Source organism: Argentina silus (genome assembly GCF_951799395.1).
Source record: "Argentina silus genome assembly, chromosome: 4".
Lineage (NCBI taxonomy): Eukaryota > Metazoa > Chordata > Actinopteri > Argentiniformes > Argentinidae > Argentina > Argentina silus.
Window position 1 is genome coordinate 19508643 of NC_139658.1, and position 25817 is coordinate 19534459.

The following is a 25817-nucleotide window of genomic DNA, read 5'->3' on the forward strand; positions in this document are numbered from 1 at the left end:
CTGTATGTCGATATCAGTGCCAACACGCACTGAAGTTTGACGTTATCCCACTTCCCCATCCCACCGTATGCGTATGTTTCACATTTTGACACATTGAAATGTCATTCCGTCCAGAGGCAGGCCAACACCCCGATTTACCTGCTGTATGACTGTCCCACATCATCCGCATTATAAGCTCATATTTTTCAAGTCTGCACATTCATCCTCACTTCTAACAGAGGTTTTACATGCATATCTGTCCAGGCTTTGGCAAGGAGCCCTATCCACAAACGCGAGAATAAAAGATGCTGAGAGGGGGACCGCTCTGCGGCAGTGGGATGCAGGTTGCAGACAGGGTAGGACCATGATCCATCCCCCGACAAAACCCAACCGGACAAGAGAACAGAATATCTACTTACTTTTTCCCGCATTAACAGAAATCCTGAGAGGCGTCACTGAACTGCAGATGTCGAAAAGATTCGGGAGAAACTGCGGCTGTCGCCATATTGTTGCTGCTATCTTCCTTCCCAGTGCGTGCGGGTACCCTGCATAATTGATGACTCTCAGCAAATTGTTAGGGAGTGTCTGTAAATGCCTTTGGTTTCAAAAACGGCCCAGGGACCGCAGCATCGTAAGCAAAATGATTGCAGAAAATGGAAAATCAGTTCAGTAGCAAGCAGTTTATTAGCCGATATGAAATTATTAGTTGATGTTTTTGTTTTGTTTATTTGTTTGTTTTTGCAATCTTAGATTTCTTTCAAAGACGGCTAACCTATCTGGTTACATCATCCCGCATTACATTTAAGCCTAACAGCAATTGTACTTTACACTCTTAAGGAAAAGGTTCCAACTACCAAAAAGGGGGAGACCTTCCTAAAAAAAAAAGTAAAGTTTGGCATAAACTCAACGTTCCTGATAAACAGTATTAGGATGTTCAAAGTCTGCCAGTCTGAACTTTGACTTTTCAGATTTGCTGTAGTAGGCATATGGACATTAATGAACAGCCACAATAACAAGAGCATGCATTATCAAGTTCAGCATATTACATTCTAGGGATTTAAATCTATTATTAATGAATGCTTGACTAAGGCTTGACAGTGAGTGCTTGTCGTTTTCACCATGGTTGGATAACAGTAAAGTAGGCCTAACACAAACACCAGTCTTCCTGGCGCGTTGGGAATCATTTCCCCATGACTAAATTCATCAATGGTATATCATTTTTGCCAATAAGGATTTGTCATGTTCATGACAGTAACGCCTATTTCCAAATCTATCCCTTGCACTTCAGAAAGAATTGCATAGCAATAAGGCAAAGATTCCAAGTAGCCTATCAGAGGATGAGTTGGAGCCATAGGAACACACCTGTGAGTGAAACAGGCCTCATGTTTGGTGCACAGAATACGGATGAGGGTTGTGGGAAATCTAGGTAGACCCACTCTTAAAAACTGCAGATGAGAAGAAATAAATTACCCAGAAATGTCTCTATCTAGTGGGCTGTGAGAGAACTGCAATCTAAGTAAACCACAGCCAAGGTGAGTAATCCACATATATGAAACCAGCTTATCTTTTACCTGGCACACAGTACACTGCCCTAATGCCCAAGGTCACAGTTTAACAAAGGAGGCATTGGAGGTCTAATGCCAATGTCCCAGACTTGAAGCATTTCTCCTTTGAGCAATTTGAGCAATGATAATCTGGTGTTCACATTGTGAGTCTAATTTGCGAAAGGACATCTGTTTTTCAGGGGCAATGTTTCCACTTGCAGTTACTAAGTGTTTATATTTAGACAGTCAAATAACAACAGTGACATACTGGCTCCACATTTTCACTAGTTTATTGAATCCCAATACAGTACATTCACAAAAGAAGTTGGTGGACTTTGTGTCCGTTCATTGATTACCATAACTGTACTCAAAACATCAACCATGTTTGATATAAATCCATAGCAGCTATATGGAATTAATACATTTTAATCTTGACTTGTCAAAATCAAAACAATAATACACAGTAAGACAACATAAACCCGCTCCTCCACATCCTGTATCTGTCTGCAGGTAAGCTAAAAGCAGTCAAAAGCAGATTTCATCACACTGAAGACTACATGATACTGCATATTCGAAAGTCTTAAATTCTGTTGGTTTCATGTTTCATGCAGAGACAGAGACTTTGTGGAAACTCCTGACGATGCCTGGCCTGTTGCTGTGCGCCAGGCTGGCCTGTAACACCTTGGTGCCGGGGGTGGTGGCTGAGAGGGAGACTTTCTTCTCCATGGTCTTTCCTGGCTGAAGGAGATACACCCTAGGCGGAGCAGAGGAGGTTTACAGGCCTCTTTTATGGTAAATCCCCTCAACTAATGTTCTATCAGATAAAACAACATGTATCTGCCAGGTAATTGTGACCTGTGACCTCACAAATGATTACAGTGTCTGTAAGAATACACCACAGAAACAACATTCCATTCCACACAACTGAGGACCACAAGCATACCTGATGGCATTCCAAAACCACATTCCTATGATACCTCAAACACACAGACAACCACAACATGGCCATCAAACAAAAGAAAGTATTAACTCATTGGAATGTGTTCCAGAGAGACAGACAGCTTAGTATCAAATTCGGGTCTTTTGAAAGTGACAATGATACTGTTTTAGGACCCAAGGAAAGTGAAATGAATACAGAATATTTAAGAAAAAAATAAATTCAGACAGAATCAGTCAGTTGGTTTAACAGTGTTACTTACTTGGTCTGGTCCTTGCCCTCCATCAAGCCGGATCCTTCCACAGTGAGCACAGCTCCACTCAGGGCCATGGAGAAGGTGTTGGTGAAGGCAATAAGAGCGCTGTACTCCTTCTTCAACTGGATGACATCACCACCAATGATCTGGCAGGTTAAAAAAAAACAACATTAAACACAAGTGAGAGGAGCAGAAGATGAAATCCGTTGTAACAGATCGATTGTTTGTATCATAGGAGATTGCAGTAGCTACCTCTATGGAGATCTGTGGGATGGTAATGTTGAACTCCTCTGAAGCTAGAACCCTCTCTTTAGTCCTCTCATCCTTTAGGACCACTGCCACGTTCAGTAAACCCCCTCCCACCAGCATGGACTCGTAATCCAAGCATGGGATCTGATGGTGCACTGTCACAACTCGGACAGAGGAAGAGAAAGACATACAGTGCACCATGTGTTTTAAGTACAAGTAGTCTTTTATGCAAAAATAAAACATTGGGGTAGAGAACATGTGCAGGATTTAAGGCTACTATATACTGTAGGTTCTGATACGCAGTGCTCTGCATAAGTAATGTAAAAATACAGTGAAGCATTTTTTCCTTGACTTTCACTGACACTTCTTTGGTCCTCACGTTGACAGACACCAGTAGCAGACTCCAAAGGCAAATGCAAAGCCTAGAATCAACACTAGACATTGACAGCTCTATAATGCCTGCACAAATGATGTGACGGAACACACCTGACCTACCAGAAACACCTGTCAAGCCAATTGTCCCATTACTTTTGAGTACCCTAAAATAGGGGGACTATGCATAAAAAAGCATTGTAATTTCTGAATGGAGAAACCAATATGTACACAAGTACCATCAAATAAAAGCAAAGCTGTGTTAACCACATAGTAATTGTTTGATTTAAAATCTGGAGTGTAGAAAAAATGCTTCACTGTCCCATTACTTACACAGGGCACTGTACTTTGAAGAAAGTCTATTTTATGGTCTGTGTGACACCGAAGCTGCATTCAGTAAATGTGTACTTTGCATGGATACAAGGAATCCAATGTTCCATTGAGATAACGATTAAAGAAACACTGAGTGAATGATTTACTTGAGATAATGAGGTTAAAGATAGACTCTGGGATATCATGCCAGGAAGTCACAGCAACTTTTACCAAAGATATTTTGGAGTAAGTAAAGATGTGAACAACAGAGTTGATCGTCTCCTCTAATTTCTTTTAAAATTATATCCCTCTGCTCTTGCCCTGCTCCCATGGACCTCATATCCCACAGTCTAGATACAGTAAAAATGAAAGAACCAACACCTTTTACTAAAGGAGGCTAGTGGATTAATGATAAATGGTGTGAATGGGCAGTGCACATAGAAGGAGGGGCTGAATTATAGATTATAGATTACAGTGCTTTCGGAAAGTATTCAGACCCCTTCACTTTTTCCACATTTTGTTATGTTACAGCCTTATTCTAAAATTGATTAAATTCATGTTTTCCCCCTCATCAATCTACACACAATACCACATAATGACAACGCCAAAACAGGTTTAGAAATGTTTTTATTAAAAATAAAAAAACTGAAATATCATATTTACATAAGTATTCAGACCCTTTACTCAGTACTTCGTTGAAGCACCTTTGGCAGAGATTACAGCCTCAAGTCTTCTTGGATATGACGCTACAAGCTTGGCACACCTGTATTTGGGGAGTTTCTCCCATTCCTCTCTGCAGATCTTCTCAAGCTCTGTCAAGTTGGATGGGGAGCGTCGGTGCACAACTATTTTCAGGTCTCTCCAGAGATGTTTGACCAGGTTCAAGTCCAGGCTCTGGCTGGGCCACTCAAGGACATTCAGAGACTTGTCCCGAAGCCACTCCTGCGTTGTCATGGCTGTGTGCTTAGGGTTGTTGTCCTGTTGGAAGGTAAACCTTTGCCCCAGTCTGAGCGCTCTGGAGCAGGTTTTCATCAAGGATCTCTCTGTACTTTGCTCCGTTCATCTTTCCCTCGATCCAGACTAGTCTCCCAGTCCCTGCCGCTGAAAAACATCCCCACAGCATGTTGCTGCCACCACCATTGGCCAGGTGATGAGCGGTGCCTGGTTTCCTCCAGATTTGACACTTGGCATTCAGGCCAAAGAGTTCAATCTTGGTTTCATCAGATCAGAGAATCTTGTTTCTCATGGTCTGAGAGTACTTTAGGTGCCTTTTGGCAAACTCCAAGCGGGCTGTCATGTGTTTTTTACTGAGGAGTGGCTTCCGTCTGGCCACTCTACCATAAAAGCCTGATTGGTGGAGTGCTGCAGAGATGGTTGTCCTTCTGGAAGGTTCTCCCATCTCCACAGAGGAACTCTGGAGCTCTGTCAGAGTGACCATTGGGTTCTTGGTCACCTCCCAGACGATGGCCCATCTCCCCCTACTGCTCAGTTTGGCCTAGTCTTGGTGGCTTGGTTCCAAGCTTGTTCCATTTAAGAATGATGGAGGCTACTGTGTTCTCTGGGACCTTCAATACTGCAGAAATGTGTTTGTACCCTTCCCTAGATCTGTGCCTCGACACAATCCTGTCTTGGAGGTCTACGGACAATTCCTTCAATCTCATGGCCTGGTTTTTGCTCTGACATACACTGTCAACTGTGGGACCTTATATAGACAGGTGTGTGCCGTTCCAAATCATGTCCAATCAATTGAATTTACCACAGGTGGACTAGAGGTGGAGCATAGCAAAGGGTCTGAATTAGCAAACATTTCTAAAAACCTGTTTTGGCTTTGTCATTATGCGGTTATTGCGTGTAGATTGATGAGGGAAAAAAAATATTTAATCCATTTTAGAATAAGGCTGTAACATCACAAAATGTGGAAAAAGTGAAGGGGTCTGAATACTTTCCGAATGCACTATATCTTTTTGGGGAGGAGAGAGGGAAAGGGAGGTGGACCTTACCTTCACATGGTGCAATATGCAGCGGCTTGTGTACTTCCCAGAAGGTCTCTGATGGGCTGCCGTTGTACTGTTTGGCCTGGGCGTTGACATGCTCTCTCAGGACCCTGGGGACCTTGGTTCTGTTGGTGACAGTGACGGACAGACAGATGTCCTCTCCCATTGCTGGCACTTTGTCAATCTTCAGGGACACCTCCAAACCCTGGACTGGTCCTTCACATAGAGAGGAGAGAAGGATGGAGATGGTGTGATGAATGAATTAATGAAAGAAATAATTCATTAATTATTCATTTCAGTGTGAAAAATCCAACTGATGATGGAGAAACTGAGCACCAACCTTGTCCACATGTTGCATGGTTTGAGGTATCTAATAGAAAATGAAAAACCAAAAGCATTTATTTTGTATAGCGCTTTTCTCAGTACACAAAGACACCACATTCCATGGAGAGAACAAAAATAGATAGATAAATAAAAAGTAAAACAAAAGCACAGGTCAGTAAAAAATAGGGCGGATGTAGGCACTGTCTGAGCCTACTAATGGTAGGTACACAGGTGAGTGAAATGTGGTCAAGGGTAAGGGTTAGGGGTTGATTTGGGATTCAGGGGATGTCTTACTTTTAATACATTTGTAGGAACAGGTAATGTCCTGAGGCCTCTCCGACCCCACTCCCTTGGTGTAGATCTGATAGCCGACGCTCTCTGTGTCCACACTCCGCCCCACCACCAGCCCATCACGCACTATCACCTTGACAACGTCCGCATTGACCGACGCGTAGATGAAAGGAGCGTCATACCAGGCATTGGTACAGCGTTTCCTGACGCCTTTCACTGGACACGGACCACAGCAGAATACCCCTGTAGAGTCAAGAAATATCTGTCAAGAATCAGTCAGACAAAACACAGTCACACAAACATTCTAGTCACTTAGAGATACTGTACTGTATGTATGAATTGTCTGATCTGAACAGTCAATAATTAATTAACTGAAAAGGCGTATATAGGATTTTACAACTGTATACTATTCTATTGAAAATGCTGGTATTCGACTATCAAAGACCAGGAAAAACAGGAAAAAAGAAAGGTAAGAGAAGGCATAGTGGTCTTCATTAACATGAACTTGCAACCGGCTAGGTAGGTTGGACCGGCTAGGTTGGTTGGACCGGCTAGGTAGGTTGGACCGGCTAGGTTGGTTGGACCAGCTAGGTAGGTTGGACCAGCTAGGTAGGTTGGACCGGCTAGGTTGGTTGGACCAGCTAGGTAGGTTGGACCAGCTAGGTAGGTTGGACCAGCTAGGTAGGTTGGACCAGCTAGGTAGGTTGGATCGGCTAGGTTGGTTGGACCAGCTAGGTAGGTTGGACCAGCTAGGTAGGTTGGACCAGCTAGGTAGGTTGGACCAGCTAGGTAGGTTGGATCGGCTAGGTTGGAATAATAGACCTTCACTCTTCTCCTGAGGGGTTGGGTCCAACACCTGCCACCCATCAAACCCTGGCCCCAGATCTGGCCTGGTCATCCAACACTCAACCCATACATGGAAATTCCTGAAAACAGACACACAAACGTCTCTTTCACTTTATTCAATTGCACTAATTGATTCCTGGCTAAATATTATCAGGTTGTGTAAACATTCTCATAGAGTTGACATAGAAAAAATAAAGTGGGCCGACTCCATGTTTGTGCAAATGTGTGGTCTACTACGTACGATTCTACTGTTGTAAATTGCTGCAAACTACATAACAAGAGAATGAGATGAGATAATTTCCTGCAAAAAAAAAATAGATATTCTATTCTATGCCATTCTATTGCAGGCTGTGAGAAAGCTATGAGATGGAGATGTTTGAACACTAACCAAATGCTGTCCTTGGACAGGTTGAGTTTCTCCCCAATGTTGCTGTAGTATTCCTCAATGACCAGGTTTCCGTTGGTGTCGTGGGCAGAGTTAAAGACTGTGACGACCCTGGATGGGATCCCCAAAACTCTCATCACTGAAATAAGACATAAACATAAAACCAAAACTCACGATGACAATCAGATGTACTGTACATTGCAGCTGGAGAGTACTTAAATATAATTCCACTGTATTGACTAATTTGAGGTTATGTAACTGTAGATTGTTACAATTAGATACAGTACGATACAATGATTTACTGAGTGGGCCTCGAGTAAGTGTCTCTTTTAGGAGAGTAGCATTTTCATCTAACAGCAACCAGATTTACCTGTACACATGACTGCTGCGAAGACCCAACATTGGCCATAGCGCACAGGGCTACAGTTGGTTCTGGACCAGCTTTGTAAGATGTCAGCACTCCCAGTCCATCCCATTGGGGAGGTCCCATCCCTGAAATTGTCTGACCAGTTCCCCTTCAAGACACCGCGGTCATCCTCACAGTTAACCTAAAGACAACAGTCAACGAAAAAACACAATTAGGAATTGTGTGTGTGTGTTGTTATGGAAAATACATTCATAGAACTATTTTCAGGTTATACACTTTCATATGACTGATACAACTTGTGTAACTACTGTGATGACATTTTCTCTTGCCACACCTCTAAAGTTCTATAGCCATTGTTCTGAGAAGCACTGTATGATTTACCATATGAACAGCGGTGATCTCTGAGGGAGTGGTAGGAGAGAGCAATAATGGGGGGACAGGCGCATCCTGTCGATAGGTGTGAAATGTTGAACGGCGATTAATCAGTAAGAAAGCCTCCCCATTGTTCATTCTCTCCCGCCCTTTCTCACATAAGCACAAGGCCATCAGCCGATAGCCTTGTAGGCGCCTGGCAATATGTTCAAACTGTATAAAAGACAAACCTGATCATTGTCTCTTTAGACTTGTGCTGAACGAACCCCGGTTCTACGCTGGGCTGCTGTTACGCTCTTGTCTCTTGTTTGCAAGCAATAAATACCGGACTCAGATATTGTGGCTACTCAGGACTTGTTTCTTGATTCTTACCTCCGAAGAGCTAAAGTACAGAGTGGTAAATCCTAGACTTCCACCACAGTGTGTGTGTGTGTGTGTGTGTGTGTGTGTGTGTGTGTGTGTGTGTGCACTCTCACCATGGCACAAACCACTCTGCTGAGGTAGACAGGGTCTGCCCGTCTCAGGTAGTCCCTCTGTCTGTCTGCACTGTGCTGAGGACTGACCTGCAGAAGTTTCAGGGACATCTCCAGAACTCCCTGTTCATACTACACACACACACACACACACACACACACACACACACACACACACACACACACACACACACACACACACACACACACACACACACACACACACACACACACAGGGGGAGGAGATGGTGGACATGTGGTTATAAAAACGATAGCCATTATCACACTAGCCAGATGTTTCCATACTGATCCACAGTGTGGATTACACATAGACTACTACCATAGACTACCTTGAAGTTAAGGAACATGCCTTTAAGCTACAATGCCTTACATGCCTTTAAGGACAAATTAAGCATGAATTCAGACAGTCACTTACCTGACCAAATGACCATGGCCTTGAAATTATGTTGTGAGGAGTGCCCATGTACAAAAACCCATAGTCACTTTTAACATACTCCTCCCTTTGGTCTTCAAAAGGGATGTACACAGGATCAGCTGAAAGATATACAAGCACAGCCAATGATTGCATCATCATCATGTTCTTCATCACCACCACCACCACCACCAGCACTACTTGACCTTACACTGAAGCCATGGGTTGCAGAGCAGGACGAAGCTCCCTATGGTGTAGCTGTGTTGTCTGTGAGCACACAGGAAGTATGCCTGGAGCTCATAGAGTCCCACAGGGGAGAGAGTAGGGGAGGAGATGTGGACCGTGGCCGACTGGGAGTACAGGTCCCCGGGATGGATGTGGGCACTCCACTGAGAGATGGACCTCTCCTTTGAAAAGATGACAGGGATTTCAACAGCCATCCCACCTACGCAGCACAAGAGAAGACACAAATGTGTGAAATACCCTGGGACAATGATAGTACAAACCTATTCTATTCTATGAAACAGTGAGAAGGCAATGTAAAATAAACTGCTAGGAACGTGATAAAAAGGTGTAATTCAAACATTGGCCTCTAGTACCCAGCAAAACCTTAAAGATGAGTGTCTTGATTACAGGGTTGAACCCTGAGTGGTCAAACAGCAGTGTGACTTTGAAGGGCGTCCCCCGCCGCACCACCAGATGCTTGGCACTCAGCCCCAATGTCTGATGGGACGTGTGGTTGTCACGGACCTCCAGGTTGACATGCGTCAGCCTCAGATCTGCCCCCGAGAAGGCAGTGATGCCTAGAGATGATATACACAGATGAAGCCTCTTATTAAACAACACAGACAGGGATGTAGATATGGCAAGAATGCACACCACTGGAGGGCAATGAGATAAGGTGGTCCTCTGTGGCTCAGTTGGTAGAGCATGGTGCTAACAACGCTTAGGTTGTGGGTTTGATTCCCGCTGGGACCATATATACTGAAATGTATGCACTCACTGCAATGTAAGTCGCTTTGGATAAGAGCGTCAGCTAAATGGCATATATATATATATAAGGGTCAGCATTGTTCAGAGAAAGGGAGAAAGAGTGTGTTCTCTCATACTTCTGGTGCTTTTAAATTACAATATACTGTATATAGAGACATACATACCATTTCAATTCATAGCCATGGGGCCTGTCTGAACAGTCTCAATACATTTACAAAAGCATCTCTAGAACTCCGATGTTCCCTACAGCAGTAGTCAAGGAACGACTTGTGTGATCACATTGTTTGTGAATGGCATGAATGCATTGCATGATTGGAATGCAGCTCAACAGTATCCTTCTAGGTGTTTTGTCTGTATCTGTCTACTTAGTGTCCATGCACATGTCAGACTTGTGTGATATTCAAATGAAAGAAATACACCAGACAGTCTTTCTGTCCAATAATGACGCTGAATTTGAATCTCTCAATCTTTGTCATTTGCAAATAGCCAAATAAAGGAAATGTTTGAGTAAAACGTCCAAAAGCACACTCTCCTGATTCACTGTAACAATGCTACCACAGTCACAAAAAGGAACAACAATACTTTCTAAATGGATATTTCATCAATGATACGATGCAATCATTAATTCACTATAGTAGAAGGTTTCAGAAAGTACCGAAAAGACAAGTGGTGTCCAGTTGTATAAAACAGAGAGTAAAATGAGAACTCACCAGTCGGCTGATGGGCTGCGTCATGCATGGTGAGCATGTTGGTAGTAACCTAACAGCACATTCCCCTGTCTCTCCTTTTTATGTGCGTGTGTGTGTGTGTGCGTGTGTGTGTGTGTGTGTGTGTGTGTGTGTGTGTGTGTGTGTGTGTGTGTGTGTGTGTGTGTGAGTGTCCAGGGGCATGAATACCAGAGACTGATTATGTCCTCCTACCTGAGCTGTTGATGTCACTGAGGAAGAGACTGCCTTATTCACAGCCTGGAGGGAGAGAGCGAGAGAGAGAGAGAGTGAGTGAGAGTGAGTGAGAGAGAGAGAGAGAGAGAGAGAGACAGGGAGGTTGTCATCAAAATAGAATTCAGTCAAAATGACTCAGTAAGCACTTTACTCTCCAACTCAGAATGAAAAGGTAATAACATGGTAACAACTAGTTGCAATTAGCCAAAGGAGAGGAAGGGACAATGGAGGTAAAAAACATATTATTGTTGCAAGCATTTACATTTTACATTTTTGCCATTTAGCAGACGCTTTCATCCAAAGCGACTTATAACAAGTACATTTGTCTAAAGTGAATCATCTATACATCAGTCATCATAAGAAAAAAGGGAGGGGCTGTTCCCTTTACCACCCGGTAGGCGAGCACCAGGGTCTTGAATCTGATGCGAGCTGCTACCAGGAGCCAATGAAGGGTGCGAAGCCTGCAACATTCAAACCCCTATTCACGCTTATGAATTTGGCAATGATTGACAAGAATGACAGGTGACAGGTGAAGAACATCAGTATGCAGCTAATCACCACAACTCACTTGACATAGATTAACATCATCTTTGTCCACGTTTTACAAAGACACATTGTTCCACGAGGGAATGAGCAAATAGGAGGCGATCGATCGATGAGACAATATGACCAATATTGATAGAACAGTGTTCTCAACAGGGAGACATGCCGGCTGACATGTGGAACAATGCAGCTCAGGTGGGAGAGCTGTGAGTTCATTTGCAATTCATACAGTTTATTGAGAAAAGCTGGAGGCTAGAATTAAGGCAATGGGTGATACCAGCAGAGTGTCCGCTGGGCTATGACAAATGGGCGTTTTGTCTCCATTCACACTGGCACCAATAGCATACATGACTATATGTCAAAATGGTCCCACGGGGCTTGCTTGTGGTCAACAGTTCCATTCACACTAGAATGTCTCCAAACCTTGTCTGCATCTCAAAATCTGCCTACACTGTGTTTCTTTCACTACTATAATACCTTTTAGCCAGCTGAAGAAAGCACACAAAGTCTCTTCTGAAGCTTTTTTTCCTTTTTCCTTTTCTTACATTGTTTGTTTTGTCTTGTTTCCTTCCCGTATTATTATTGTTTCAGCAAAAGGAAAAACAAGAACAAACAGAAATGTTAAAGAAAGGATGGCCTGTGATGCTAAGACACTAAATGTCCCTTCCCCTGAGTTTACAGGCACTTGGTATATAATACTCTAGTATGGGGTTTTCAACGTTTCTTTTCCAATAGTGCTCTCCCTGAACCAACTTTATGATGTAAAACATTTTCCCTCGCTGGACAATTAAAGATTTAAGTGAAGCTATGCAGGAATACTCCATATTGTATGACATACTGAAAAACAGGTGAAGTCAGGCAGAGTAAAGATGCACATGTGTAGGTATAAAGGGAACACCGGTCAGTATAAAGGTTCCTCCATACCTCAGTGGGTTAGAGAGCAAGCCTTGTCATGCCTAACTGGCATGGCCTACTGCATGAGCAAAGGGAGCATGCCCATGGACCAAAGTACCTTAGTGGGTTAGAGAGCAAGCCTTATCATACCTAACTGGGATAGCCTACTGCATGAGCAAAGGGAGCATGCCCATGGACCAAAGTACCTTAGTGGGTTAGAGAGCAAGCCTTGTCATACCATCTGGCATAGCCTACCTCCATGAACCAAAGAGGGTTGAAAGGTGCATAGGTGAAAGCTAAAGCAGGTTAGGCCATTTCAGAGTCCAGAGCAGTGATAACTTTTGTATTTAAAAGGAAGACTTACAGTAGCTATGGATTGCTGTTACAAATAAATACCTTGACAGAAAACAGACAGATTGGTTTTCAGTCGGGCCCTATTCCAGAAGTCTACATCCCACATTTCCACACCTCATTGTGTCATAATGTCAACATTGTAGGAGTGGCTGAATTTGTTGGGAAATGTCCAAGTCTTAACTTGTGTGTCTAAGGACAATCTGAAGGGCAAGAAATACCACATTACTAATGTATCTTATGATCTATAGTCACATCAGACTGAATTGTCGATTCCTGCGATGCAATATATATATATATTTTTTTTAAAGATAACGTAGTCCATGTTCCCATATCAGCTGGTAGTGTGATGTCAGGTGCAATGGCGACATCGACAGGCCAACTGAGTCCATGCTACAGACTTCTATTACGCTCAACACACGGCAGGCGTAACAGTTCTGGATTGGTCACAGTTTGTAGAGCAACACGCCTACTCGATCGACTATAAAAAAATATAGCAGACAGGAACAATTATCAAACGCAAAATGACTCTTTTAATGAATATATGTGCGCTGTTTTTCAAGGTGATAACCTTGCCTCTTCAGCTGATGGAGGTGGTGGGCTTGTATGGTTTATACAAGCGTGTCTTTCCTTTTCTAGTTTACAAGATATCTTTTACATACAACAAGAAAATGCACGACAAAAAGAAGGAGCTTTTTAACAATCTGTCAGAGTTCACCAAAGCCGGCCGCCCACTTCGCATTTTGGAGATTGGATGCGGCAGCGGAGCTAACTTTGAATTCTACCCATCTGGTTGCAAGGTAATTTGCACCGACCCCAACCCCAATTTCGAGAAGTATCTGCAAAAGAGCCTGGCTGCCAATGACCACCTAATGGCCGAGAAGTTTGTGGTTGCTTCGGGAGAAGATCTGAGGGTCGTAGAAGAAGACTCTGTGGACGTCGTCGTCTGCACGCTCGTACTCTGTTCTGTCAGCAACATACCACGAACTCTGCATGAAGCGCATCGAGTTCTGAGGCCTGTGAGTTGATTAAATCTCCTAATTTATGCAGATTTAACTGTTTTTCTGAATACAAAATGAAATTCCAGCATATATTATTATATTTCTATAACTTCTAAAAAAAAAGATAACGTTGTCCATGTTCCCATATCAGCTGGTAGTGTGGTAGGGCATATCAGCTATATAGCGAAACAGTTGTGCCGCGCACTGATACTAATTGATAAAGATACTCAGATGTATTGAGAGGTTCTTGGTTTAGCATGTAACGAGTCCCGTTGTGAATTCATGATGCTCCTGAAATAAATATTATTATACTGTATTTAAAGTAAAACCTTCAAGTTGTCCGTTATGCCACTATATCAGTAAGTCCTCTGGTCACAAGAAAGTAAGGGAGATTCCAATCCATAGGGAATGAAAATGTTGGGTTCAAAGTGACCTGTAACCGTAGAGAACAACAGGTGTACAACGATACAGGAAATAGAGCAAGTCTTATCGACATTCATTGATAGAGCAGAGCGAGGATTACAGGAAATAAAAAATAAGTTGTCATATCTTTTAGAAAGCTTGAATGTTACATATTGGACCTTTTTAAGTTGTACAGTTTTGTGAACATGATTAATTATAGCTAATGGAAAAGTGCAATACGCTTTCGAAAACCAATGCAACTTAACACTTTATTAGGAACACCTGTACACCTTCTCATGGTGGAGGTGGTGTAATGGGCCCATTAATACCAATCAATCATCGCTTGAATGCCACAGCCTATTTGAGTATTGTGGCTGACCATGTGCATCCCTTAATGGCCACAATTTACCAATCTTCTAATGGCTACTTCCAGCATCATAATGCACCATGTCACAAAGCAAAAGTCGTCTCAAACTGGTTTCATGAACATGACAATGAGTTCAGTGTTCTTCAGTGGCCTTCATCGGATCTGAATCCAATAGAACACCTTTGGGATGTGGTAGAACGGGAGATTCACAGCTTGAGAGTGCACCTGAAAAATCTGCAGGAATTGCGTGATGCAATCGTGTCATCATGGACCAGAATCTCAAAGGAATGTTTCCAACATCTTGTGGAATCAATGCCACAAAGAATTGAGGCTGTTTTGAGAGCAGAGGGAGGCCCTACCCAGTATTAGTATAGTGTTCCTAATAAAGTGCTCAGTGAGTGTACATAAATGCTACTTGGCCTATTAGTTGTAAGCCAATCCAGGTAACTTCCCCTGAAAACTGTTATAATCATAATGAGGTGGAGGATATGAACATCACCATGGGGTGGAGGATAGTCCAAAACAAGACATCTTGATGTACTGTTGGTCATTTTTGTTTGTTGTTTTGGCCTGCAGGGTGGTGCCCTGTACTTCATGGAGCATGTTGTCTCGGACCCTTCATCATGGATATACTTCTTCCAGCACGTGCTCCAGCCCATATGGTACTTCTTCGGAGATGGATGTGAGGTTACCAGGGCAACATGGAAAGACTTGGAAGCTTCTGGCTTTTCTGACCTTAAGCTGAGACACATTGAAGCCCCACTCAACTTCATGATCAAACCGCATATTATGGGCTATGCCATCAAGTAGTATGTTGAAGTGTTTCCTAGGCTACGCCTACCTTAGCTACTGGTTGAAATATATTGCCCACACAGTGGAACTAAGTGTTTATTTTCTTCACTGCTTTTGTTACTTACATGTTGTGCACAAACTGTATTAAGTGACACAAAATGTAGTTATATTTTGGGCCCCATTCGTTCTGGAAATATGTTAAAAACACCTCACAGACCCTCCAATCCAACTCATATTATGACAGAATCCCTCTCTGAATACGACTATTTGTCAGAGAAGTGACTTTGTTACGCTTTAATACACTTTCGCATTTCGTTGTCATGGTAACAAAATGTGAAATGGATTACAGTGTAGTAAAGTGATATTTCAAAAATGTAAAGCAGACAAAGTCTTCAGATCGGGATTCTGTCATAATATTAGTTGGTTTGGAGGTTCTGCAAAGTGTTTTGGAGATATTTACAGAATGAATGGGGCCCTATGGGTACCTCAGGTAGCAAAATATGTAACAATAAACTGTCTGGACTAATCAACTACAGCCAAGGACAGGGCCAAACCAGAAAAAAGCATTCTTTTAATAACAAAAGTTATTTGTATTTTATAAAACAGTATTAATCCCAAGAAATCACCTTGTTTGTTTATTTCATGCACATGTCAAGAGACTTATTGGAGTCTCACCTGGATTTTCCTCAGATAATTAAGGAATTATGTAATCTAGTAGATTTCTGTCGTCCTCCCTCACTGCTAAAGGGGCAATATATAATACATATATCGTTTTACATTATAAATTGCAGTGATGGCCTCAACAACATCATTTGAAACAAGTGAAGTCAGGTAGAGTAAATATAAAGCACATGGTTAGGTATAAAGGGCACACCAGTCAGTATAAAGGTTCCTCTGTTCCTCAGTGGGTAAGAGAGCAAGCCTAAGTGAGGTCTGAATGGCTTGTTACAAAGAAATACCCTGACAGAAAACAGGCCCTGGCAGATTTGTTCAATCAAGCAGGTCCAACTGCCTATTCCAAAAGTCTACATTTCCAAATCTCATTGTGTCAACACTGTAGGAGTGGCTGAATTTGTTGGAAAATGTCCAAGTATCAATTTGTCATTTAAGGATAGTCTGAAGGGCATAGGGAGTTGGCCTAATATTTGGCCTGTATGCTGCTTTTACCACATTAATAATGTGTCTTATATATAGTCACATCAGACTCAACTTTCAATTCCTGCGATGCATAAGCATATGAACAATGTAGGCCTAATTATCCTTATTTAAAAGATAACGTTGTCCATCTTCCCATATCAGCTGGTAGTGTGATGTCAGGTGCAATGGCGACATCGACAGGCCAACTGAGTCCACGCCACAGACTTCTATTACGCTCAACACACGGCAGGCGTAACAGTTCTGGATTGGTCAGTTTGTAGAGCAACACGCCTACTCGCTCGACGATAAGAAACATAGCGAACAGCAACAATTTACAAACGCAAAATGAGTCTTTTAATGAATATATGTGCGCTGTTTTTCAAGGTAATAACCTTGCCTCTTCAGCTGATGGAGGTGGTGGGCTTGTATGGTTTATACAAGCGTGTCTTTCCTTTTGTGGTTTACAAGATATCGTTTACATACAACAAGAAAATGCACGACAAAAAGAAGGATCTTTTTAACAATCTGTTAGAGTTCACCAAAGCCGACCGTCCGCTTCGCATTTTGGAGATTGGATGCGGCAGCGGGGCTAACTTTGAATTCTACCCATCTGGTTGCAAGGTAATTTGCACCGACCCCAATCCCCATTTCGAGAAGTATCTGCAAAAGAGCCTGGCTGACAATGACCATCTAATGGCCGAAAAGTTTGTGGTTGCTTCGGGAGAAGATCTGGGGGCAGTTGAGGAAGAATCTGTGGACGTCGTCGTCTGCACGCTCGTACTCTGTTCTGTCAGCAACATACCACGAACTCTGCAAGAAGCGCATCGAGTTCTGAGGCCTGTGAGTTGATTAAATCTCCTACCTTAACTGCGCACTTTTCTATTTTTCTGTAAACAAAATGAAATTGCAGCATATATTAGTATATTTCTAACCCGAAACAATTGTATGCACTGACATTTTTTTATTTACTGCTGTCGCACCTGTTATCACTGTGAAATGCAGAGAAATGTCAGCTCATAAGTCTGCATGCATGGCTTCCCATTTGTGATCTGGCCCCCCATTTTGAGTTCTGGTCTCCCATATCAGGGCTGTCTGTGTGGTCCTGACCAATCACAACGAATAGCAACAGTGTAACATTAGACAGACACATTTGGCAACATTGTAACATTGAACACAAGCATTTGACATCTTTTACAGCGCACCATAGGTCCAAAAAGGGCAGTTTGACTTAAGTTATACCGTTTTACATGATTAATTATAGCTAATAGAAAGGTGCAATGCGCTTTCAAAAACCAATGCAATGTACTACATTAATGCAATATAGGCTACTGTACTTGATTAGATGTCAAACCTGTCACCTGATTGAATCCTAGGAGTATCCCAAGACAATACATCTGAGGCTCATAGCCATGTATCTCTCACTATATACATAAATGCTACTTGGCCTACTAGTTGTAAGCCAACAGATGTAACTTCCCCTGAAAACTGTTATAATCATAATGAGGTGGAGGATATGAACATCACCATGGGGTGGAGGATAGTCCAAAACAAGACATCTTGATGTACTGTTGGTCATTTTTGTTTGTTGTTTTGGCCTGCAGGGTGGTGCCCTGTACTTCATGGAGCATGTTGTCTCGGACCCTTCGTCATGGATATACTTCTTCCAGCACGTGCTCCAGCCCATGTGGTACTACTTCGGAGATGGATGTGAGGTTACCAGGGCAACATGGAAGGACTTGGAAGCTGCTGGCTTCTCCGAGCTCAAGCTGAGACACATTGAAGCCCCACTCAACTTCATGATCAAACCGCATATTATGGGCTATGCCATCAAGTAGTATGTTGTGTGTTTCCTAGGCTACGCCTACCTTAGCTACTGGTTGAAATATATCGCCTACACAGTGGAACAAAGTGTTGTTTCGTCACTGCTTTACTTACTTGTTGTGCACAAGTTGTATTAAGTGTCTCGAAATGTAGTAGTCATATTTTATAGTAGTCTATTTGTTCTGGAATATATTGACACTCCAATCCAACTCATATTATGACAGAATCCCTCTCTGAAGACTTTGCCTCCATTATTTTTCAGAAAAGTGACTCATGCTGTCATACACTTTTGGATTTCATGGTAACAAAATTAAGTTCTACTAACAGCTGAGTCCGTAACATGTAGTCTGGCAGACAGGAGAGAATAGATAATTGTAAATGTTTTTGTTGGCACTTTTTGTGTTCTACAGTAATGCCATTTTTGTTGTAACTACCTGCTTGATTCTGAATATTTGAGATACATTTATATTGTCACTCTATATTTATAGTAAGCAATCATATTCTCTGTAACAGGTGCAGTACTACCATCAATTATATAGTACAACATTTTTCTGCTGTGTGAAATTCTTACTGATTTTCACCTTTGTTTTCAAATGAAAGTTGTCCAACCTGCATTGAATATTGATGGTCAATTGAACTTTTCATTAGATAACAAAGCATACTCTTTTGATGCACTGATTAGCTTTGTGACATATGTGAAGTATTGAGAGTTATAGTGCATTTTGCAAAAGAAATGTGTTTTAGTAAAGTGTAAACTGTTTCGGGGAACGTGTTTTGAAAAGTTTATTACCGTTTCAAGAAAGAGCTCTGGCAAAAGGTGCTCTAGCAGTCGAGAAAAACTAATAATTGAATTTCATCAAATAACTTGTAATATAGCCTAGATAACATTGACTTTTTTTCTTCTTTTTTTTTTATATAAATATATGCTACTAATATGAATATAATTGCACAGGCGTGCACTCCAGTCTGTCAGGACCTGCCAGGGCATATTACACATTTGCGTATCATAAAAACCCTATATTTGGTGTTCCACAACTCGTTAATTTGTCAGCACAGCCGTTTTGAATTGGATTATTGATTCATCTGTTAAAGAGACATGGTGGTAAAAGCAAAATACAATGGTAAGACTGCGTTGCGATCCAATGGCGCCATCGTGAGGCAAAATACCAATCTAACAGATTGGGTGACACTTCTTGAACCTGCAAGAAGTATCACGCGTATCTGAACCATTGATTGTACGGGATATTTGCACAGTGAATTGCACAGCCACTCTGGTGATGATAATTACCTTTTGCAATATTAGTTTTGTCCATAACCCCTTAACGATGTCCGTCACTGCAACTACTGTAGGTGAGAAATTGTCCCGTCTTTTGTAACATCTGCAACAATTGCGCTGAGGTGTGTGCGCTCGTTTCCACCCCTCATGAGGTGAAAATAGAGAAAGATACCAGCCATAGCAGTGACGCATAGGCCTACTTATACTGCCTCTCGTTACTTAGACTGAAGTGCAACAACACTCTCGACACGCTCGCGCCTCTTTCCTTCCGTTTGGCTGCGTCTGGTCAACGTTGGTTGATGCGCTGCCTATCTCTCCCCGATAGATAGGCTAGGTCTATTTCCCTACGACTAAAATGCCATTATGTGTAAATGTTACACGTCTACAATTAATAAAAACGAACGCTGGCACTTACTGTCGGCTACCTGACATTTAAGATGGTGGACACCTAACTGGGGTATTTTTAGACATGCTTTGGTGGATCTAAAGGAATTTATCTGTATACAAAAGTGTAGTGCCTATGTGTAAAATTCCGCAAACGCAGGCGTGTCGACAATTTGTTTTGGCGGAAACAGGTAAAATGACCACAGCAGTGGAGCGCTGTCTCGCGTGCGCTCAGGTGGGTGGAGTAGCAGTAATAGAGGCGTGTTCAGGACAATTAAGCAGGTCAAGTGCCATCAGTTGCGCTGAACAATTCTGAACATACCAATCATATTTCAAATACACTCCTAGTGCCAGGGCAGCGTTGCGCTAAACCGTTAAAATATAACCCTAGGCTATGTCTGAAGCACATTTGTACAATAGACCACATGTCGTTTCAAAACCTGTTTAGACCGATCATTCATTTTTCCATTTAGACTTTACCTCTGGGGCTTGGTAAGAGCTGATGAAGGAAGTTGTCTAAAAGATGATGCAGGCATTAAACTCAAAATACCAATGGTCTAAGCTCCCAGTCACTATTCAACAATAGAAGCATAATGAGCATCTTCTTCTTTGCAATGAAACAAATTCATCCAAATAGCTTTTGTAACATGAGCTTAATCAATCTGTTTATTGCCTAACAGGGTGGTGCCCTGTACTTCTTGGAGCATGTTGTCTCGGACCCCTCTTCATGGATATACTTCTTCCAGAATGTACTGCAGCCTATGTGGCACTACCTTGGGGATGGATGCATGGTTACTAGGGCAACATGGAACGATCTGGAGGCTGCTGGGTTCTCTGAACTCAAGCTGAGACACATTGAGGCACCACGGGTCACTTTCATGATCAGACCACACATCCTTGGATATTCTGTCAAGTGAACTCACACAACATTGCTTGTTCAACCAAAAACATTTGGTGTAAATCATGTTTATGTACAAATACAATGGTCCTACTGAATTGAAAAAAATAATAAACATCTCTTTGTATTCAAACCAGGTCATTGAGAGGTTGTTTGCATTTTGTCCGGTATTGGTTAAAAACAAAGTAATATGGTACTATTCTCAACACATAAAGGGGTTCTTGAGTTTTACAAAACAACAATGGAAACTAAAGACCACTTACTCATTAATTCAGCAGAATGAACAAAGTTCAACTGGGACATCCTGACCTGAATTACTGACACTGACTAGTCCCTTTAGTCAGGGAGAGTAAGCCAGTTCCTTGAGGGCATAATGAATCTGCAAAATCCCCAACGGAAAAATTGATTTCTTGTTCACTACTGTATTTAGTGCTCACTTACTGAGGATGAGGCATCAGTTTTATAAAAAATTATGAATTAAAACCCATTGCCTGCTTATGAATCAATGGATGTAAGACTGGAAAAATATTTAATATTTAAAATATTTCAATTTCAATTGACTTACAGAATGAGTGACATTGCTTTCCCTCTTTTTGTTTGATTTGCTCACCCCACAAGATATGAAATAAATATTGCCCAGATGTTGTGCATTCTCCCTGATATTTTGTCTAAGATACAGCCAGGTCAGACTTACACAATACTATCTAATCTAATACCCTTTACATCCCTTTATACAAGGATAAGGAATGGGACCTGTAACATTTACTAATGGGGGAAATCGGTGGGTTGGGAATTACTGGGCCATATAAAGAAACATGAATCACATGAAGTCAGTGATCATACAATCACATTTTTTGCTGTACGTTGTTGTTCGAGATCAAAAACAGCATATTCCTACTGCTACACTTACAAAAAATGAAAAAAGGATCTAATTCTGAGGGAAAAAGGGGGACAAAATTGGAAATTGAATATCAATGATAGAGCTCACAAAACATGTGCCTCTGATGTGCTCACAAAACATACACAAATATAAACATTGAAGCGTTAGTAATTCTTCTGTTAGCGCAATAAAAAGATATCAGATGAAATACAGCCAAACTCTCTTTCACACTATTTTTCAATGTCTTTTATATGGGCACTTCCCATCACCACCACTTGCGTCACGTTTGTTAAAGGATAAGTTTATTTTATTAACCAAAACTTTATTTTTTATGCAAATGGTAGGTTGTAGAAGGGTACAGATATTTTTTTTGTGAGCTCATCAGTCTACAAATGGAGGTAACGGGGGGGGGGGGGGGGGGGGGGGGGGGGGCAAATGTGAAACTGCGAATAAAGGCTCCAAAATCGCTCAAATACATCCCTTTTGTAACTGCAAAGCTCCCAGTATAGTGCAGGACTTTAGATAGTGTATATGCCGTTTTATGTTTGCCCCCATCTCTTCCATTGTAGATTGATGAGGGTGTCACTGATGGTGTTAAGTTTCTTAAAACCAAGCGAAATCACCCCAAAAAGTACCTGTACCCTTCTACAACATGTAATTCACAACAAAAATAGAGATTCGGTTTAAAAAAAAAAATAATCTGAATTTAACCTTTAAAACAAAGAGTAAAAATCAAAAACTGAGGAGGAAAGCAGGTGAAATGAAAGGTGTTCCCGGTTAACCCCATGTGATCTACGCTGGAGAGTTGAGCTTTAGCCATAAGTCCTGCTCCTTTGCCTCATCCGCCCGGTTATCCCGTTTTGACACAGTACAGGTCCTTTAACGTCTTGAGTTCCTCAATGAGGGTCTTGTTCTGGTTCTCGAGCACAGCTACCCGGTTCTCCAGACACTTGATGTATACCTTCTTCTTACGACGACACTCACGGGCCGCTTCACTGCAAGGAAGGAACAATCAAAACATTTTTTTGGGTGGGAATTCAATTTTAAAAGGAAAATTAATCAACACAAAGACAAAAAAACAAAAAAAACAGACAATGTGTGCACAAAAGCGTATATGCCACACACCTGTTCTTTGCCAGTCGGATCTCCCTCTTCATAGTTGGGTCGTCACTCTTGCCCTGAGACACTCCTACAGGAGAGGTCATGACCACAGTCTGAGGCATGGAGCTAGACGTGGGCGCTGTGCGGATCTGATATGTCTGCATCTCTCCTCCTGCACCTGAGGGAGAGGAGGAGCCTGTCAGGAGATACAGTATCTTTCACTGTCATTTCTTCTCAATGTGGCCCACTAGATAGAATCAGTGAGGCAGATGCCGTAACAGGTTTACATAACTTCAGTTATGCAGCATGAGGCACTGAGATAAATTAGTTTACTGGGTACTTGTATAGTGCCTCCTTTTAGTATCACATGATTTAACCACAACATGAAATTATGTCTTACTCACTCTGTAAGACCACCTGGTTGCTGGGTACCAGTATCTGCTGGCCATCGGGTGTCTGGGCGTACTGTAGGATGGTGGTGCCCTGCTGGGCGGGGGCCGAGTTGGTCATGGTGAGTGTCTGCAGCCCCTGAAGGCCATCTGACCCCTGGCCTGCCAGCTGGATGGTGCCATTAGGGGCAATGGTAACTGTCGGAAATACACAACATACTGTAGTTAGTATACTGTAGGTATATGGGAGACATTGGACCTCCAACCTTGGTGTTGGAAAGACTCATCTTGACTACTTGTGAATACCTAGTCTCTGTTGATACACAATTCAATTCATTTTTCAACTACTTTCCTTCCTTACTTTACTTAATTCACAGTATAATTCAGATGTTCTGATGACACAATAGTCTAAGGCAGTCTTGGTGGGTGTTGTGGGACTGTTGTGTAGAGAGAAGGGAGGCCCTTACTGTACTGGCCACTGCTGGTCTGGTAGATCTGGGTGGAGGGCATTATCACTGTCATTGTAGAGGAGGCAGGGTTGTCATCCTCTCCGTGTGACACCACCTCCTTAGCATCTGTCGATTCCTCCGTCTGTCGACTCATCTGTCGATTCCTGCATGGATATTAGCATATTAACAATGCAGGCGCTATGGAGCCTTACTTCAAGGATAAAGTTGCCTGGTAGTGTGATGTAAAGTGCAATGGCGACATTATCAGGCCAACTGAGACAACACAAATATTACAGTAACAGTTCTTGATTGGTCACAGTTTACAGAGCTCAACTCGCTCCACAATAGGAAATATAGCAGACTGGAACAACTCTCAAACGCAAAATGACTCTTTGTGAATATATGTACACTGATTTTCAATGTGATAACCTTGCCTCTTCCGCTGAGGGAGGCAGTGGGGTTGTATGGTTTATACAAGTGTGTCTTTCCTCTTCTGGTTTACAAGATATCTTTCACATACAAGAAAATGCACAGCAAAAAGAAGGATATTTTTTAAAAAATCTGTCAGAGTTCACCACAGCCGACGGCCACTTCCTATTTTGGGGATTGGCTGCAGTAGTGTTGCCAACTTTGAATTCCACCCATCCGGTTGCAATGAAAATGTTTTATTTACTGCTGTCACACCTGTCTGCAGCGTGAAATTCAGGGAAATGTCAGCCAAGTCAAGTCAGTCAAGCCTAGTCTAGTGACCATTCCCAACAAACGGCAACAGTGTAAGTATAAGCCTATTGATGGCATTGAAAGACATTTGGCAACATTGTAACGTTGAGTGAAGACAACCATTTGCCATCCTGTCACAGTTTTACATTGTAATTTGCAGTAATAGCATAGCATCTATCATTATGGTGCATTTTCTATCATTGTTTTATGTGTAGAAAGTCCTGCTGCTGTGTAGGTTGGGGTCCGAGATGAGTTGGATTTAATAACAGGTCAGACCAGACCCCTTGAATTTGCAGCTAACCACTACATCTCAATGGAGTTGACCCCATGAAGCTGACAATGAGAGATTACAGTTAAATGCATGCATCCACTTCACAAGTTTGGTAGCCTTTGCAATGTTCACTTGAGGACATATGACTGAGCATTGTTACACATTTGAGTATCACCTAGAATCCCTATCTTTGTTCTATACCATCTCTCGACGATACACTCTCCACACTTCAATCTGGCAAACATAGCTACCATGTTTAACGATTACTGAGCTGTGCCTACGTTCAAAATCAAATAACTGACAGGTCGTAGCACAAATCAAATTTCACAAGCGATCACATCCCATTTTGTAATTAAAAACGTCAAACAAGCGTTGTATTTTTAGAGTGTTCGACATCTCCATTTCTAACTTCTAACAAAGAGAATCGAATCAAGAGGCGGGACTTTTAGCATTTTGGTGTAATGCTGCTAACGGCTAATATCGGAGTGCATTGTGGTATACAAGGAGGCCAAGGAAAGTGAATGAGAAATGCAAAGCAAATGGTCCTCCAATGGACTTTTGTAAAGAAACAGTTAGACAACGACCTCATTTTCTTAATTATATCGTTTAGGGAAAATGTGAGTTTGAATTAATAGAGCGCACATGCTTACCAGTAGACAGTGTAGCAGCCGATAGTAGCGCGTACGGAATGGTCAAGGAATGTAACAAGAGGGTTGCTAGCGAAGCCAGCCGAATAGCAATTTCCGCTAGCGGTTGGCGTTACCAAAGAGAGTAATTACGTTACTCGATGCACTATGGAAAATGCTAACAGTGCCCTCTCCTTCCTACTTGTCTTAGCTTCGAACTAACTAGCTTCCGTAAACAACTCTAGGACGAAAATGAAAAACAACAGTGTGTTGGGGGGGAGGAGCTTCCTCGGGCTCATTAGAATTGTGTCGTCCATGTTTCCAGTAAAGACCCAATCACGTTGGCTTATTTTTTTGGGGTCTCAACCTCCGAATGCTCATTAAGCATAACAGGCATTGTGTCAGAGATATATCCGCTGTGAAAAGAGGCTAGTGTTCTTGATCGTC

The 25817-nt window shown here is 42.1% G+C and overlaps 4 protein-coding genes across 8 annotated transcripts; 2 read left to right on the plus strand and 2 right to left on the minus strand.

The window, feature by feature from the left end:
• Positions 1–1795: 1795 nt before the first annotated feature.
• LOC310803899 (protein-glutamine gamma-glutamyltransferase 5-like) lies at positions 1796–11041 on the minus strand. Of its 3 annotated transcripts, none has more exons than XM_083668856.1 (14): positions 10838–11041; positions 9734–9965; positions 9346–9579; positions 9138–9256; positions 8705–8833; positions 7860–8037; positions 7493–7628; positions 7081–7184; positions 6262–6501; positions 5984–6013; positions 5650–5859; positions 2969–3129; positions 2723–2862; positions 1796–2277 (listed from the first exon to the last, which is right to left on the minus strand). In XM_083668856.1, the coding sequence occupies exons 1-14, from the start codon at positions 10859–10861 to the stop codon at positions 2127–2129; spliced, it is 2088 nt and encodes a 695-aa protein (XP_083524982.1). In that variant the 5' UTR covers positions 10862–11041; the 3' UTR covers positions 1796–2126. The 3 variants fall into 3 exon arrangements, with proteins under 3 accessions (XP_083524982.1, XP_083524984.1, XP_083524983.1); XM_083668858.1 differs by having other exon boundaries at positions 9734–9913; positions 10838–11040; XM_083668857.1 differs by having other exon boundaries at positions 9734–9937; positions 10838–11040.
• Positions 11042–13380: 2339 nt separating this feature from the next.
• LOC310803466 (thiol S-methyltransferase TMT1A-like) lies at positions 13381–16031 on the plus strand (the record flags this gene model as incomplete). Its single annotated transcript, XM_083668241.1, has 2 exons — positions 13381–13875; positions 15203–16031. The coding sequence occupies 2 exons, from the start codon at positions 13381–13383 to the stop codon at positions 15434–15436; spliced, it is 729 nt and encodes a 242-aa protein (XP_083524367.1). The 3' UTR covers positions 15437–16031.
• A 719-nt stretch (positions 16032–16750) lies between these two features.
• On the plus strand, positions 16751–21302 carry LOC310803465 (thiol S-methyltransferase TMT1A-like). The gene is made up of 2 exons (XM_083668240.1): positions 16751–17395; positions 18157–21302. The coding sequence occupies exons 1-2, from the start codon at positions 16901–16903 to the stop codon at positions 18388–18390; spliced, it is 729 nt and encodes a 242-aa protein (XP_083524366.1). The 5' UTR covers positions 16751–16900; the 3' UTR covers positions 18391–21302.
• A 144-nt stretch (positions 21303–21446) lies between these two features.
• LOC310803467 (cyclic AMP-dependent transcription factor ATF-1-like) lies at positions 21447–25624 on the minus strand. Of its 3 annotated transcripts, none has more exons than XM_083668244.1 (5): positions 25395–25624; positions 23772–23917; positions 23320–23502; positions 22940–23093; positions 21447–22809 (listed from the first exon to the last, which is right to left on the minus strand). In XM_083668244.1, the coding sequence occupies exons 2-5, from the start codon at positions 23905–23907 to the stop codon at positions 22665–22667; spliced, it is 618 nt and encodes a 205-aa protein (XP_083524370.1). In that variant the 5' UTR covers positions 23908–23917; positions 25395–25624; the 3' UTR covers positions 21447–22664. The 3 variants fall into 3 exon arrangements, with proteins under 3 accessions (XP_083524370.1, XP_083524368.1, XP_083524369.1); XM_083668242.1 differs by having other exon boundaries at positions 22940–23111; XM_083668243.1 differs by lacking the exon at positions 25395–25624 and adding an exon at positions 25026–25380 and having other exon boundaries at positions 22940–23111.
• Between the last annotated feature and the right edge of the window lie 193 nt (positions 25625–25817).